This window comes from Myotis davidii, unplaced genomic scaffold, assembly GCF_000327345.1.
Source record: "Myotis davidii unplaced genomic scaffold, ASM32734v1 scaffold59, whole genome shotgun sequence".
Classification (NCBI taxonomy): domain Eukaryota; kingdom Metazoa; phylum Chordata; class Mammalia; order Chiroptera; family Vespertilionidae; genus Myotis; species Myotis davidii.
In genome coordinates, this window is record NW_006293001.1 from 5,595,687 (window position 1) to 5,614,436 (window position 18,750).

At 34.1% G+C, this 18,750-nt stretch overlaps 1 protein-coding gene across 6 annotated transcripts in view; it reads left to right on the forward strand.

Annotated features, from left to right (window-relative positions):
* The window catches only part of LOC102768064 (sodium channel protein type 2 subunit alpha), a 121,567-nt gene that overhangs the window by 70,508 nt on the left and 32,309 nt on the right, over positions 1 to 18,750 (forward strand). For all 6 annotated transcript variants that reach the window (XM_006766504.1, XM_006766508.2, XM_006766503.2 and 3 more), the window contains exons 15-18: positions 1,358 to 1,531; positions 2,800 to 3,156; positions 5,803 to 6,282; positions 16,727 to 16,847. In XM_006766504.1, the coding sequence (XP_006766567.1) occupies positions 1,358 to 1,531; positions 2,800 to 3,156; positions 5,803 to 6,282; positions 16,727 to 16,847 (1,132 nt within the window). The remainder of the gene's footprint in view (positions 1 to 1,357; positions 1,532 to 2,799; positions 3,157 to 5,802; positions 6,283 to 16,726; positions 16,848 to 18,750) is intronic.

The window sequence follows — 18,750 nt, forward strand, 5'->3', positions numbered from 1 at the left end:
ACTGAATTTGTTATGCAGAAATATGTCTCTCTTGCATAAGGATTATTTTATTTTAAACTGGTTAATTTTAAGAAGCAGTAGACAAAGGAAGCTCCATAGATGAAATAGAACCCTTTGCAAAAGACAATTACATTTGTAAAAGAAATTTCCATTTGTAAGGGTGCCTCCCTGCTATACCAGGAAGAGGGGGTGATCTTATCTCTAGAAATTCTTATCAATGCAGATGCAGGACTTAAACTTGCATAACAACCTTATCCCTGTTTACTGTGCTTTTCCTGGTAACCCTTCATAACTGACTCCCCTGACCCCCAACATCTTCTTTTGTTTCTAGCTGCAGATGGTATTTAAGGTGGTGGATTCAGCCATTTTGTTTTCCCTGGATGTCCTATGTATACATGCTATTAAACATTTGTGGTTATTTTTTCTCCTGTTAATTTCTTTTATTTCAAGAATGTCTGAGCCAAGAACCTAGGGTAGAGGAAAAATGTTTTTCTCCCCTATAGAGCAATAGGCTATAATATACAGCCTGGATGTGTATGTAGTAGGCTGTATCACTGGGTTTATGTAAGTGCACTCTTTGAGGTTCACACAACAACAAAATTGCCTTAGGACACATTTCTCAGAATGCATGCTTGTCCTTAAGCAACACATGACTGTTATACACAAGGGACTAACATCTCACTGGAAACAATTAAGGCCCTAAGAAAGCAGCCTGATGAAAGAAAGAAAAAAGATAAAACATTAATTTTAAAGAAAGGGTGTTTCATTTGATCTTTATATTTTATATGTATATGGATCTTTTAAAACTAAGAAACAAAGTATCAATTGATACAGTTATACAGAAAGAAAATGGAGAATGGAAAATATTGCTTCTAGTGGCTCGGCATTATTAATTGTTATTTAAAAATTTTTTTTTAGCATTTTTACCATCTGAAGGGTGAGTGGTGACCATGTTTATTACATACAGTTGTTAAGTGCATTCTTAGCACTTAACAACCCTGTGGGGCCATGGGAGAAAACCAACTACTAGGCAATCATTTGGCGAGTGTTTGGAAGGTTAGAGAGATCAAAGGCAGAGTCAGGCAGTTGATCACAATGAGTGAGCTGAGCCTTTCATATAAGAATGTAAAAATAAGAATGTTAACTTTATTATCTTAACTCATGTGCTCTTCATCACTTGATAAACCTTAAATATAGTAAACAAATATTGATTTGAATACAAACCATTTGAGGGAATAGTTTGCTGGACCTAAACCGATTTTTAAAATACAGAATTATGATTTCTTAGTGGTAAGTACTCAATAATTATTTATGTTTTTAAGATTACTCACCCTTGTAATAAACATTTCTCATTTAGGTCTTTACTGGGATCTTCACCGCAGAAATGTTTCTCAAGATCATTGCCATGGACCCCTATTATTACTTTCAGGAAGGCTGGAATATTTTTGATGGTTTCATCGTGAGCCTTAGTTTAATGGAACTTGGTTTGGCAAATGTGGAAGGATTGTCAGTTCTTCGATCATTTCGGCTGGTAAATTAATTGGGGGTATCCATAATATTATTCCAATTATTTTAATTTGCTTTCACCTTTTCTAGTAACCATTATGGCATATTACATAGTCACAATATTATTTCAATACATTTGAAAAACAGACCATATTGCTCCAATCAACTGAGCCACGATTAGTCTCAAGACAGTGTTCTGAAGTCTGTTTAGAATTTTCCTTACCACTTTCAAATTTCACATTTGAATTGAGATCTTAGAGCTGTGGTCTTTTCCCCCAGCCTTCACAGAGAGCTGTGGATCTAATTTGAAGTCAGAAGAATGCAAAAAATAGAATAAACGTTAGAAATTATTGCATAAAAGTAAATATGGGCAACTCTTTTAAAAAATGTTTAGCAAATTGTTGTGATAATGTGATGCAGTTTAAGGAAATGGGAAGCAAAATATCATTAGCATCTTGCTTAGAATGTCAGGCATTTTTGCATTAATTATCCTCTGGGAATAAATTAAACATTATGGTACTTATATTTGATTCTTTGAGTCACGTAGATGCCATTAAATAATACACTACCACTGGCCTGACATTTGTTGAAGCATCAGAAATAAAATGTTGCTGCTGTTTCACCATAAATGGCATTTTAGAGGCTTCTATGAGCTAAAACAACCAATGAGTCAGGCACAGTGGTGGAGAGCCATTTACACACTCTAAGGAGTTGTTGATTAATTAAATCACTGAAGACAGAAAGGTTGACAAAATGCAGCTTTGACTTAAGTCAAAGTATTTCTTCTTTGAATATAATAAATCTTTAAAATACAGCTTAATATTACAGTAAGCTAAAGATACAGAAAAATATTTTTTAAATTAGTTTTTTCTCTTGTACATTATGTAATTTGTTTTAATTTTATCTGCATCTTTGCATTTTAGCATATTTTAAGTACTCTGAAAAAAAAATATCCACTTCAAGTTTTTAAATATTGAGAGCCTCTACTTCTCTGAAACAGTTAATTACCATTAAATCTTAAATACTTCAGTTCCTTACAAAAAAAAACAAAAAACAAAAAAAACAAGAGTATTACATGTGCTTATGTAAGATTCTGGGGAATTTGGTGTATCTATTTCCAAATGAATAGTGCCCCATGATAGAAAAATAAGCTGATAACATTTGCTAGATAATACTTTGACACACAAATAATTCATCACCTTATAATTGAGACATTGGAGATTTTCCACACAAATAGATTTATAGGTTCGTTAGAAGACAGGACAGTAACAGCTTTCTTGATTTTATTTCCAGCTCCGAGTTTTCAAGTTGGCAAAATCCTGGCCCACCCTGAACATGCTCATTAAGATCATCGGCAATTCAGTGGGGGCTCTGGGTAACCTCACCTTGGTGTTGGCCATCATCGTCTTCATTTTTGCCGTAGTCGGCATGCAGCTCTTTGGTAAGAGCTACAAAGAATGTGTCTGCAAGATCTCCAATGACTGTGAACTTCCACGCTGGCACATGCATGACTTCTTCCACTCCTTCCTGATTGTGTTCCGCGTGCTGTGTGGAGAGTGGATAGAGACCATGTGGGACTGCATGGAGGTCGCTGGTCAAGCCATGTGCCTTACTGTTTACATGATGGTCATGGTCATTGGAAACCTAGTGGTACGTAAAAACAGTTTTCTCATTTTCAGTAAAATATAATGTAATCATATATAAAACTATGTTCAACTGAGGAATGTTTTATATGTTGTTTTTTGTATCAAGGCCAGTTCCAATTCTCAATTATTCATTATTTCAGGAGCTAGGTATAGTTTTTACTATTGAAATCCACATATTTTTATTTTTTCTTTATTGATTAAGGTATTACATATGTGTCTTTATCCCCCCCTTGCCCCCCAGTCTCCCAACTCATGCACTCCCCCCTGGTGTCTGTGTCCATTGGTTAGGCTTATATGCATGCATACAGGTCCTTGGGTTGATCTCTCCCGCTTATCTCACCCTCCCTACCTTCCCTCTGAGGTTTAACGGTCTGATCAATGCTTCTCTGTCTCTGGGTCTGTTTTTGTTCATCAGTTTATGTTGCTTATTATATTATACAAATGAGTGAGGTCATGTGATATTTATCTTTCTACAACTGACTTATTTTGCTTGGCATAATGCTCTCCAGGTCTATTCATGCTGTTGCAGATGGTAGAAATTCCTTTTTACAGCAGTGTAGTATTCCATTATGTAGATGTATCACAGTTTTTTAATCCACTCATCTGCTGATGGGCACTTAGGCTGTTCCCAAATCTTAGCTATTGCAAATTGTGCTTCTATGAACATAGGGGTGCATATATTCTTTCTGATTGGTGTTTCTAGTTTCTTAGGATATATTCCTAGGAATGGGATCACACATAAGTATTTTCAGAAGTGTTTTACTTATTTTTTCTTATTGAGATATAATTGACATATATAACATAATTTTTTTCACATCATATGTGTAATGTGCTGATGCAACAAGATTTCAGAGAGGCCTATCTCACACGAGAACATGAACACCCAATCATCACGCTTATGACCTACTAAAGGATCTATAACTAACTCTTAAGATACGTTTTGAGCCAAAGTTGTTCTTCATCACTAAAACCTCCTATTAGTCATGGAGAAGGCCATTTCTGGTTCTTATTTTTCAGTTCTTATGCTAAAGCATGGAAGGCTTACTAAGAACAGCCACTCGTTTCATTTATAAGTACTAACAACGGTATTACTTGAAGTGTTTCAAATTTGAGTTTTCCACAAATTGGAGTTAAAAAAAAAATTAGTGATCCTCTCAGTCCATTAAGAGTACATGAAGTTTTGGGTGCCTAAAACTAGAGTATGAGCAAGTAACATTGACTCACAATCACTTACTATCACGTCTCTGTAAAACGAACCTGCCCAGCACCTCTGTACTGAGTCCTGGAGGCATGGGAAAGATGATAGGAAAATAAATATGGCGCAGTGATAATACATTTACTCGAACAGAAGTAAAAATAGGAAGTCTCTAATACATGTCAAATATATAAAAACGAAGTACCATATGTCAAGTTCTCAAAATGACAAGGAAAGGTTTTGTCAAGGAATTTGGACTTGAAATATCTTTAATTGAGGTGTAAGTTTTAACTTGGTAGGAAGAAAGGTTGACATATCTATTTTGAGTTGTCCAGACATAATAGCTCCCCAAAATTTTACATGAATCAAGATATGTTAATATGCTTTTTCCACACTCATACCAATGAGGCCTATTGTTGGAAATGAGACTTACAGACTAATACTGGTCTTATTCATGGAAATACCTTTATTCCACAATCTTAAACTCAATGTTAGCATCACCATTATTTTATTTATTTATTTATTTTTAATTTTTTATTTTGATTTTTTACAGAGAGGAAGGGAGAAGAATAGAAAGTTAGAAACATCAATGAAAGAGAGAAACATTGATCAGCTGCCTCCTGCACACTCCCCATGTGGTATTTTTCCTTCATTGACTGGCTTATTTCACTTAGCATAATGCTCTCCAGTTCCATCCATGCCGTTGCAAATGGTAAGAATTCCTTCCTTTTTAGAGCAGCATAGTATTCCATCGTGTAGATGTACCACAGTTTTCTAATCCATTCATCTACTGATGGGCACTTAGGCTGTTTCCAGATCTTAGCTATGATCACCATTATTTTATAGTAAACATTCATTTGTAATGTTTTCAACCATTGTATAAATATAGTGGTCATGATTTTCTGAGTCAAAAAATAAATAATCTGTTCTTTTTATCTAGTAAAAGGTATATATTTTTTTCCTAATTTGGCAAGTTATCTAGGCAGAAAAATTTGTATAATTACATAAAATCAAAGCATATTTAAATATATTAGAATTACCTTTGGTTTTAAAAATAAAATTATAATAAATTATTATTGTCCTAAAAAATTCAGGTTACATGAGCAAAATTGCATCCCAATTAAAACTTTTTTTTTCTTTTTCACTGTACTATTATCTACATAACTAATATTTCTCTTTTTGAATGAAACTTAATATATATATATATATATATATTATGCAACAATGGTTTCAGTAATTTTGTAATGACTAAAAAGGAAATGTTAATAGCATCATTTTATATTAGCCAGGTATTTATTTCATTCACTTTTTTTCCTTAGGATAGTTGATTATGAGCTACAAAAAAAATTAAGTTTATGAAAAAATTAAGTTTAAGAATAATTTTGGAAAACTTAAAGTCAAGAACCATTGAAATGACAGAATGTTTTGATCACCTACTTTCCTACTGTATTTTAGGTTCTGAACCTCTTCCTGGCCTTGCTTTTGAGTTCATTCAGTTCTGACAACCTTGCTGCCACTGATGATGACAATGAAATGAACAATCTCCAGATTGCTGTGGGAAGGATGCAGAGAGGAATTGATTATGTTAAAAGAAAAGTACATGAATTTATTCAGAAAGCCATTGTTAGAAAGCAGAAAGCTTTAGATGAGATTAAACCTCTTGAAGATCTGAATAACAAAAAAGACAGCTGTATTTCCAACCATACCACCGTAGAAATAGGCAAAGATCTCAATTATCTCAAAGATGGGAATGGAACTACCAGTGGCATAGGCAGCAGTGTAGAAAAATATGTCGTGGATGAAAGTGATTACATGTCATTCATAAACAACCCCAGCCTCACTGTGACTGTACCAATTGCTGTTGGAGAATCTGACTTTGAAAATTTAAATACTGAAGAATTCAGCAGCGAGTCAGATATGGAGGAAAGCAAAGAGGTAGGAGATTTTTAAATAAGAAGATATTTTGGTATTAAGCTTTAAAATATCAAACTATTTAAAATTATGTTTTCTTTCAGTAAGAAAATAGGAAATATCAATTGATACATTTTCTATGGCAAATTAGTGATAAATCTATGATATATTAAAACATAGCTAGACAAGTAATCTGCTGACTAATTTTCAAGTATTTACTATTTTAAATTATTGATGATATTAAAAATCAGGTTAATATGAATTTTTCTAAGTATTGAAATATAAATTTAGATTTGTAAAAATGCCTCAGATTATCTACTTTCTTCCTTATAATTCTCCCAAAATGATTTTTTTATATGTATCAAAAATACTTGTCGAGAAGGTAAGTTCCAATTCTGATTTTGCTATATTCTTGGCTTTTAGGAAATACTTCATAAAATGTGATTTTATTTAGCTTGCACAAGCATATTTATTCATGGAAAATCTGATTGGGATCTTGGCTTGATATTAACATATACTTGATATTACTTCACATATTTTGTGAAGTAAATAATATTTTAAGGAACTGAAGATATTGATGAGGAATCACACTGAAAAATATTTGTAACTCTATTGAGCCCAGTGCCTGCATAATATTTTATAGAATGTAAAATTGTGCATTTAATAACTACAATAAGAGTCTTGGTAGTTTAAAGTATTTTTTGATTTACCACAAGTATGAGTATCAGAGTATGTTTTTGTTTGTTTACAGGTTAATATGTGCAGAGTTGGGGTAAAGAGAAAAGGAATTGAAATCCTCAGTATTTAATTGTTTACCTATACAAAAATATGGATGGCTTTCCCAGTAACAAAAGCTTGCATAAATAAATAAAAATACCAACCAACACCAAAGATTTATCTTTATTTGTCACTTGAATTGATTGGCAGGGAAAATAAAGACCTCTTTTACTGTTCTCATTCTAAGAAAGATAGATGATTTAGGGAATTTGAAGCATTAAAGTATAAAATTTAAGTAGTGGAACAAAGTATAATTAGGAATTAGTTTAAAATTATTAACAAAAATATATTTCTAAGAAGGGAACTTTGGATATTTCAGTCAGTATTCCTATATATATTCCATAAAATTACTAAAGAATATGCCATTTTCTATTCTTTCTTGTTTATAAGATAAATAGTATTGCTAATGCAATAATTAGGTAGAAGTGGATGTTAGCATAAATTCAGGGGAATTTTAAATAAAGGTACTAAAATTACATATAAGTAACAAAGTTATAGCTACTAGTTTCACAGAATAGTGATGAGATTCAAGGGAAATAGTTTAAAACCTTATAGCCCAGGGCAAAGAATCACTGTAGTTAGTTGAAGTGAAATGTTTACTAATAAGATCATTATTTTAAGATTGAATATCTTAAGATATGGTTAATAAAATTTTGGATAAGCATAGTTGGTTGGTCTATGCTGAAATGGTAGGGCCTAATTTCTGGTATTTTATATCACTAGAAGCTGAAGTCAGTGGTTAGAAAATAAAATTGGGTCATTACATTTTAATATCTATTCCCCTCTTATTGTTTTGACATTATTCCTAACAGTTAATATTTCCCTTATAGAAAGGGAAGTCAATTTTTATGTTTATGTATGCTTAGAGTCTTAGATAAACTAAGAATGAATTATAAATAATCAAACGTTTCAGCCCTCAATCAGATTTAGCTTTTGGCTAAGTTTGAGTATTTTTTGAAGTGTAGATAACTTGACATCCAGTCTTCTTTATTCAGAAATTTTAAAGCCTCAAGCTTCTCTAAAAGAACATGTATTGTGCCTCACCTCAAAGCATTGGGTTTGACATTAGAGGAGCATCCAGTAAGCTGGGGATTATAGCAGGAAAACCCAAACTGTCTTCCCAATATTTTCCTGTTATCATTAAATTTGTCATTTGTTTTCTGTATGAGTTAAGTACTCCAAAATAATATATATGTCCTCAGTACTTTGGAATTGGAGGCAGACAACTGATCTTCCCAATGTAAATAACATTATTTTATTGTTCAGCTATGGAGTCCTCTCAATACCTTCCCATCGTAGAGATTGTTACCTGGGTGTTAAAATGTATTATTTGGAGAATTTTTCAATTGTGGATTCATCTCAAACTTCCTAAATATAAACTCATAAATGAATAAAAGATTATGTAATGGTTTAGGTAGGGGATATGTGCAGGCTTTAATCTTTGGGTATTTAATGTGGTAGGTCTAACACTAGAAAACAAAAGAGAATTGAAACAATCCAAATATTCCCACCTGAAATGTCTGATTTACTGTTCTGTCTTAAAGTTATTTTTATCTTGTCCTTTTCTTAGCTGGTGGGATGGGATCGTGCTGTTCAATATTGCATGCAGAGTTGTAAGAAATGGTTTGAGGCTTATTGATATTCTTTTCTAAGTGGTTAAAAGTATTAAAGGGAAAAATGGAGCACTTTTTAATTTTTGGAATGCCTAAGTGATTTCCTTTATATAGGGCAGATTAACCAAGTGGACCAGAGGTTGTTTAGGTGCTTGAACTAAATACTCTTCTATTTTGTCTTTGCCAAATTTGCGTGATTCTTTGATAGTTCCGTAGATTCTCTAGAGCATATCATTTTAAATTCATCATGATCATGCATGCTTTAACGCCTATGTTATTTTTACTATGTTTAATGTGATTCCTTTTACACTTTGTGATTTTTGAATGATTGATTTTTCTCGAGAGTTTTAATAATGTTGAAAGCATGCTTGATTTTTCAAAGGGAAATTTACTAGTGCAATCTGGTGACCTTCACTGCTTACCATTCTTACCTCTCACAGGAGTAAAATCGAGCTGGAGTCATCAAGAACGCAGCGCTGGTGTTTTTTAACCAGCCAGAGGCTCGTGCCACCACTTTTACCCAGGTTACCCAAGCAAGTTGTACCTATATAAATAGAATCAGTTTCTAAATGAGTTTTGACTGGCCTGCATGTTACTCAGCTACATTCCTTGCCCATCCATTGGCAGTAAAATAAAAACATGCACAGCTTGCTCTTATGCTGGCCAGGCAAGTCTGGCAACCCAACTTTTAAAAAATGATTAGCTGCTAGTTTCTTTACATTGATTTTTAATGGAAATTATGCTAAGTGTAAAGTAGAAGTGCATGCCTTTATGGATTATTTAATTTCCATTTAACGTTACAGAGTTTTTAACATGCTGGGGGCCTAAAGGAGAAATGTAGGTGCTCTTCGAAAGACTCTTACAGAAAAGCTTTCTGTTGCCACCCCCCACCCCTGTTAAATTTATTTTTCAATTACCCTTTTTTTAATATAGCCTCAACGAGTGCACTTTGTTGGTAATTATTTTTGTTCAGTATCATATTAAGTTTTTCTGAAGGGTAGTCTGCAAATTAAAGCAATCCTTTATACATGTGCAAACTTCCTGAAGGATGCCTTTATGTTATAATAATGTAAATGAATGGGAATGTTTATGTTTTGGCTGCTATCAGCATGGGTATAATTTTTATCTGCTTAATTTTAGAGAAAATAGTATTGCTTTAATTAGCAATTGACCAAAAGTATTTTGCATTTAGAGTATGACCCCCTGGAGATTCTGTTGTTTACCCTTAAAAACTCCTAAGACTGAAAAAAAAGAAATATGTTTTTTATACAAAAAAATAGACAGTCTTAAAGGTGGTTTTTCAGAAAGAAAATAAATCTGAAATCCACTTTCTTTATCCTATTGTTCCTCAGTCCTTTGTGTTTTTGTCTCTCCTCTATTGTATCCAGACCTGCTGGGAAATTTTCTCCTGAAAAATATTATTTAAATATGTCACGCAGACTCCTATACAAGGGGAAAAAAATCATTGTGAGCTCTTGTTTCGATTTTTTTAAGATTATTAGTTTGTCACTTAGATGCGGTTTCCTCTCCTTCTGTCATCAAAACTATGAAACAACCCTACCATAAGCAAATCTGCTTATTTGGAAGGCGAAATGATTGTGCCTCTCTTGTAGCATTCTCTTATCCTTTAGAACAAAATATTCAGTCACTGGCACTCTAGATTCCATAAAAGGTAATGCCTCATATATTGGAGGAATGATATATAAAATGAGACCTTAGAAGTATCATTGCTCATGATTTAACACATATACTCAGGGGCTAGAAATACTTTTTCCTATTATGTAATAATTCTTCAGAAAAAGCATGACTCTTTAGGATAATGGCTTGTTTTTCTCAGTTTCTTGAAAAAAGTCAAGGTTAGTTTCCTTATTCTCTGAGTGTCCCCTCTGTGGTGTGCCTTTGTTGAGAAGTAAATGGGGAAAAGCAGATTTGGCTGCAGGAAGTATAGAATACAAACCAAATAGGAACTGGTTTAAATTGACGTTATTTATTCTCAACTCTCACGTTATAGTTTCCAACTTTTTTTAAATAGGTCTCTGATCCTCCCTTAGGAAACAAACATGGTCAGTTTTCTAAAAGACTATATATACATACTTGTTACCGACTGGGGCTACCTGCTGGGACCTCAGTTCTTTTCATCGACACAGAAAAGATTTTAAGGTCAATGAAAATGAAAGTAAAGCAAAATGGAGTTTATTGAAGATACATTACAAAGGAGGCACATGCCAGGAGAGAGAGAGAGAGAGAGAGAGAGATTGGCCTTGAATTTCTGGGTTGAAAATGGAGGTTTTCTGGGTGGACCCTTTCGTTTGTATTCAGGGATGATTGCCAGAAACTATCTTTCTTCTGGGCATGCCCTTACCCATAATGCATACAGAAAAACCCATAGGGGTGAGGGGTGAAAACCGAAATGCAAGTTTTTATTATAATTACTCCAGGCCTTAGTAAGGTCACATTGTCATTGAGGTCATGTCATTTTCCTCTGAGCTTGCGCCAAGAAGCAGCTGGCTCCCACCTGCCCATGGCAGTCTGAAGGCAACGTTGGTCCGACCCTAGTTCAGGATCCCAGGGCAGGCCTCACCGCAGCCGCTCATGCCTAACATACTGAATTCTAATACTTCAGAGGTGTGTGTGTGGGTGGGGGGTAGGGGGAGATGTATATGGAAGGTTTGGGTAAGCAATGGTGGGATGAGTTCAATACATCTATGATTTTATCCTGGAGAATGTGTAGTTCTCAAAGGGAAGTTTTCCAGTGGGATAGTGAGGAAGGGAGAAAGGAAGCTTTAAACAACCCGAAAGAACAAAATGAGTAAATACGTGTGTTTTGGGGGCACTGGTACTCTGCTGAAGGAGAGGCCATAAAGGTGCCTTTTGCCATCCCAAGAAAGAGATTTAAGATCCTGGGATTCATAGGTCAGAAAATTTTGCAATGTATTCATTTTAAAGAATAAAGTATTTTCTGCATAATGTTGTACATTAGTAATGATACCTTTGATTTTTTCCATCTCCCTTATTAAGAAGGTGACAAGGACTAAAGTGTAGTACTAAAGTGTAACTTTGGCCTTAAGCCTATCCCAAAGCAAGCAAGACCAACACTTTCATTGTTCCAGTGTTAAGATTTCTCATGTAAAATGACCCAGAGCTGTCTTTAAGTACAGATTAGTACTAGGATCCACGTGGGACAAAGGATTGCCATTCTTAAAGACCAAAATGTTAGTTAGATATGGAATACTTGATTTAATCTATACTTGAATGATCCTTTTATTTTTTAAAAATATTATTTTATTGACTCAGATTAGAATATACTAGTCTTTTTTTCTAAATTATATACAATGTTTACTAATTGAATTTTTAAAAAATAACTGCATAACGAGAAACATGTGTGCTTATGAAAATCTTAATAGGAAGTAAAGTTTTCTCTCCCTTTTTCTATTTGATTAATTATTTTTATAAATACTTATACTTTCTGAAAGAAAGACAATTATTTTGGCACATTGATGTTTAATAATAATGATGTAGAAAGCAAAAGAATTATATGTTTAACAATACAAACTGAATATTTGTGTCTTGACATTTATTTATTAGATCACTAAGCAAAATATGGTTTTGCTCTGCTTAACTCCTAAAACTGGAATTACCCAGCTCTTAGAAGAATCCAGGTTTTAAATAATATGAGCCCTATAATGAAGTTTGCACTTTAAACATTTTTAATATTTACATTTAAAAGTAAATGATTGCCAGTGCTATTATTCATAGCAAATAAAAATTTGCTATTCCTGCTTGATATCTTAACTATCCTGACATTGGATTCGTATTTTGTTAAAGTTTAATGAGGTAAGGGCTATGCTAACAATATCATTCAATCTACATGTTTCCCAATAAAGAAGCTCAGACAATAAAAAGATAACCTACCCATCTAAATTTAGCAAGGAGAAGTAGAACATGTCAAGTACAGAACTTGAAACTATAGACCTGGTTTTATTTCTAGACAGTTAATATTTTGGTCTCTTACTCATATAGCATTTTGTAGTGAACTATGCCTAGACTGAAGTATGACAAGCAGCCTTTATTTGAAAATTCTTTTTTAGGTGAATGAGGGCTAATAGTTCCATATAATGATGTGTGTGAAGTTGCACTGTAGTTAGGACTGATTGTAATTATGACCTTTTCTGGAGCTGAAGATTTTTATAGTCTTAGATTCATTTGGCTTTCATAGGTACCTTACAGATTTTAACTTTTAGTCAACATATTTTGTATAATTATGGTATTTATCTCAGGTGATTTAAGAAAGTCATTGAATTGAGGTTATCTAGAAAGATTTTATAAGTCAGAATTTCAAAATATAAATATAACCTGAACTAATACTACCTTCATGATCATGAGAGATGGTAATTGACAATATCATGAGAACTATTTTAAACTTAGAATGTTTGATTACATGTTAAGTCTACTAAATGTTTTAAATAGATAAACATTGGGTTTACCTCTGAATCTTCAAAGAAATTCTTTAAGGAAAAATGGGGTACAGAAGATCTAGAGTCCAACTACTGACTCATTATGACTTTTGAGAAGGTGATTTAAAGTCCCATTTCCTTCTCTAAATAGACACTGGCATGGTTGATGTTGAGGATGAATGTGCAGCCCAGATTCTTCATTTGTCAACCAAGTAAAGCTATTCAAGTAATTCATGAGAGGTAGGTCCTGTATTGTTCCACATCAGAGAGAAGATGGAGAAGGATGAGAGTTCCTCTTCTTCAAGAGGTTCCATTCACTTGCTGGGACTGTAGATCCTTGTACATAGAGTGAAAAGGGAGAAAACATTGTCAGTGTTAGTTTTCCTGACTCCAGAGTTAAACTACAGTTTGCTTTGCAGACTCATCTCAGGAATGAATAATTGGGAGCCTGGTGTTGAGACAGCACTCCTAATTCTAAGAGTTGGTCATTACACAGTTTAGAATCTTGCAGGATTTGTGTTACTCTGAACTTTAGGTCAGAATATTATTTGTATGCACTTGAATGTGAAAGTAAGTATTAGATAGGAGGTGTTAGAAATAGTGGTGGAATAAGATTCCATGTAACAGTCATTCATTTACTCAACAAACATTTATTAAACACAACATTGATGATAAGTACTAGAGATACAGAGATGATAAAAGCATGATATTTGTCTCAAAAAATTAAGTCTGGTGAGATATGTCTTCTAGAAATACAAAATATTTTACGTGCACTTTTGAAAAAGTAATAACATGACCTTTAAGCACATACATATTTGGCTTCACTAAAAAAGCATCTGGCCCGGCTGGCATGGCTCAGTGGTTGAGCATCGACCTATGAACAGGAGGGCACAGTTTGATTCCCAGTCAGGGCACATGTCTGGGTTGTGGGCTTGATCCCCAGTGTGGGGCATGCAGGAGGCGGCCAATCATTGATGTTTTTCACTCTCTCTCCCTCTCCCTTCCTCTCTGAAACCAATAAAAAAAATATTATTTTTTTTAAAAAGCATGTACCCCTGGCCTGTGTGGCTTAGTTGGTTGAGAATTAATTGTCCCATGAACCTGAAGGTTGCCTGGTTTGATTCCTGGTCAGGGCACATGCCTGGGTTGTGGGCTCAATCCCCAGTAGAGAGCATATAGGAGGCAGCTGATTAGCTCATCAATGTTTCTCTCTCACATAGATCTTTCTCTCTCTCCCTCTCACTTCCTCTCTATCTGAAATCAGTATTTTAGAAGCATCTATTAATTTTATGTCAATACTAAATCACTGGGCTAAATGAAAGGATTGATAAATTGATATTACAGGATCCTCTGGAAACTTTTGAACAAAGTTTTTTTGGAATATCTTGTCTAGTGACTTTTTCCAATCATTGTCAAGGGCTAACCTTCATTATTTTGTGAAGTCCACTCATTCATTCATTTTAAAACAATATTTATTGAGAACCTTCAACATACCCAGCCCTGATGTAGGCTCTGATGCAGCAATTGACCAATGCTATCTTGAGAGTGTGGAGCACCCTGAATATGGATCCTCATTTTTACTTGGCCCACTCCCAGGTCTTCCCCTAATCTGTATTTGCAGTGTGATGCTTGTTCCTAAGAGGGATGTTATCCAATTCTAATTGTGGGCTGTCTGTAGTTAGAGCAGATATGATTGTGCTTTAATTTTTCTGATTACTTTTATCATATTTCAACATCCTGCAAATGAAAAAAATGAGTATTTTCAGATCCCTGATAGGTAACAACTTCATGTGAATCGGATGGGTTGGAAAGGGAGGGTAATTAAGTCATTTCTTAACCAATTATGTATGTAAAAAAAGCTACACATATCTAAGACAGAGGACAGGAAATTAGAAGTAGTCCAAAAACTTAGAATATTTGTAATAAATTTAACTTTGACATTTCATCTTAAAACAAAATATAAATTTTGTTGACAAAAATATTATATTGAGTGTCTGTCTAGTATTGTGATATAGTTGATAAGTAGAAAAATGAATCAGCAACCTAGAAACACGTTACAATATATAATTCTTGATTTCATTAATTTGGTCAAATTAAAAAGCAATGCCCAAACTAGTTCCAAGGCAGACATATATGATATTTACATTTCTATCATTGGTATTGTTAAATTACATAAGATACATTTTCTGTTTTTAAAAATATTGATTGATTGATTTGGAGAAAAAGAGAGAAAGAGAGCAACATCGATTTGTTGTTCCACTTATGTATACATTCATTGGTTGTTTCTCCTAAGTGCCCCGACGGGGGATCAAACCTGCAACCTTGGCATATCTGGCTAACACTCTAACCAACTGAGCTCCCTGGTCAGGACAAGACAAAGCATTCAATCTTATATATTATCTATAAATATTTTACTTCATGAGCACCACTTGTCAAGTAAATATTTTATATAAAGAAAATTATTATCATACAATAAAGTAACCATTTTCCCAGGGTAATTCATAGAATCCTTAGGCCAAATATGCATAGATTGTTTCTAGTACTGACTACATCCATTTTATAATAGTTCAACATATTTTAACCTGCATTTTATCATGTGCTTACCTCATCCCCTTTATAATGAAGCTCTTACCAGCTCAGCCGTTTCCTAATGTTATGCATTAATGGTAATAACATTGTAACAGGTTGGAGAATGCCCTGGCCCAAACTACTTTGATTCCATGTGGCACTCATACCTGGCTCTGTCTCTGTGTCATGACTGCAGCATCTTAAGATCAGGTTCAAGGCTGGGGTCTCTTCATTTATGCTGATGCATGAAGGACCTGACCTATATAAAGTTTATTGCATTTCGAGGTTTAAAACAATTTCTTTCTAGTACATATATATACTTTTGGTGGTCTTTGATTTAACCTAAAGGAAAAAACAACAACAAACAAAGATGTATTTCTGCTTGTATTAACAGAACAGGTAGGAGTGCCAGAGTAACAAGTAGTTTCCAAATGCACAATGAAGCCGGGCGTGCATTGGCCAAAGAGAATGCAAAATGTCAGCTCTTGCTACCAAGCTAACAATGCGCTGCTCTTTTGGGAATTAGAAAACTATAGAATATATTTAATAACAACTGATGGTATATGTTTTCATGTCAATGAAAAGTGGATAAATTTAGATTGTTGCTGTTTATGTGCATTTGATCAAATCTTTTCTGCATTTGACATGAAAATACACTTATACAGCTTTCGTTGGTTGGGTCACAATTTTAGAATAAAACACACCATACTATTCACAAACTAATTTACAAAAGCAAGATCATGGATGACCATACAACTCTGGCAGCTTCCATGAGCTCTCTGCAGGATTTTATTTCAGAATCTTTATGATGGGCTTAATTAAAAATTATATACATTGTTAGTAGCAGATTTTTAAAGAAAAAAAATATCCTTTATTGCTGTATCTAATCTTGTGACCCCCCACCTCTACTAAAGCAGATTGGCATTATGTTTAAGATATTCTTAAATTACAGATCAAGGGGATGCGTCCCGAAGACTTGAGGGCACACCTTTTGAATTTTTATATTATAGAGTAAAGAAAACATTTTAAAAGCTTTTCTGTGGAATTGATTTTCAGAAGTTAAATGCAACTAGTTCATCAGAAGGCAGCACAGTTGATATAGGAGCTCCCGCTGAGGGGGAGCAACCGGAAGTGGAACCTGAAGAATCTCTGGAGCCTGAAGCCTGTTTCACAGAAGGTAAGAGAAACAACGCATGTGTGTTCGGGAGACTTCTCTTAGCCACCCATCTATCCCCCTCCCGCTTTTAAATCATCTACATCTATCTAACAACCGTTATGTGTTTGCTTTACTTTTTCTATATTAAAACAAAGATGATTTTTAAAGAGGTAAGATTTAATTTATGTGATCAGATATTCTTATTTTAGTGGATCCTATTCAACTCCTGGAAATGCTGCTAACTATCTGGGATTTTTTTGGTGACCTTCTAGGCTATCGAATAGAAGAGAAAGCCAAATCACACCTATCTCTCTTTAGCTTTAGAAAATAAGAGAAAAATAATTGAAACTCAAAGAACTAGTTTATGGTTTACTATTTTATCTGATCATAATGGGTACTAACTGATGAGACTACATTTTAAATTGTCCCTAAAGGATTACCTGTGTCTGCTAAGGTTAAACATTTTTATGAGCTCTGGATTATAAGAGATAATTAAATGCTAAAATAAATATGAGTTAATATATACTATATCATATGGGGCACCATGCCATTGGAGTAATCTGAAGAGGATTTTCTGCAGAAAGCTAAAAGTATGTCACTTGAGATATGGATCAATTATCTCTTGAACAATAGTACTGTGTATCAAACCACCCAAAATTTCTTAGCATATAACAACAAGCATATTTTTGCCCACAATTCCACTGCCGGGTAGCTAGTTTTGCTGATCTTGCTTGGGCTCTCTCACAAGTCTGAGGTCTTAGATGAGACAATTGAGGTGACTCAGCTCCGCTTGGCTATTTCATCCTCCGCACCCGGCCCTGAGGTTGTTCTAATCCTGGAGGCAAAGGGGCAAGAGAGGAAGCCCGGGTACTAAGGCCAAGCTTCCACCTGTGTCCGGTGTGCTCCTGCCCTGGCCAATCAGATTCAGCGTGAGAATGTACTACTAATGATGCCAAAAGGTACACAAAATTAGTGCCATACCGCAGGACACAAAATTCTTTTCATTTCTTATGTAAGCCACTATTATAGATAGAGAAACGCCTCTCTAAAACCCTGGGACTCACTTCATTTTCACTCACTTTTTAATTAACAGCTATTTAATAATTCATACTATGTCTTAATCCCAAATTCAATACCATACAGTAATTGCTGAAATAAAAGTTTTTTGTTTTAGTTTTATAATAGTGACTGCCTCAAATTATTGCTAGTTTATTGCAACTAAAAATCTAAAAAAGTTTCATTTGGGCAATATATGTTTATATTAAGGACATTAAAACTGTTTTAATTTAAACTTTAAGCTGTTTTTAAAAATGCAACTATACAGATGTTAGAAATCACAATTGATGTCAACAGATTCTTTCTAGGTTTTTATAGAAGATTATGTTGCATATACTTATTGATTTTGGACTTAAATGCATTGGTGAAAATAAATATTTAAATATTCATTTCAAGTTTTAAATAACTTTAGAGCAGAAGCTGTTTGTTCAGCATAAGTTATGATGGATGCTACTTTTTTCTTATTTCCTTCAAAAAATCTGCATACATTTCTGTGTAATTACTTGATTATAAAAAAATTTATGAGCCTTGACCAGTGTTCTAAGTGGTTAGAGCATCAACCCATGCACCAAAGGGTCTCGAGTTTGATTCCCAGTCCAGGGCATGTACATGGGTTGCAGATTTGGTCCCGGCCTGGTGAGCACATGTGCAAGAAAGCAACCATCAATGTATCTCTCTCACATCCATGTTTCTCTCTCTGTCTCTCTTCCTCCTCCCCTCTCTCCCTTCCACTCTCTCTAAAAATCAATGGAAAAAAATATTCTCAGATGAAGATTAACAACAACAACAAAAAAGAATTATGACTTTGCAAAACATGCAAGTGGTATCTCACAAAAATTATTTGTGTGGCATTAGTTATTACTCTTTC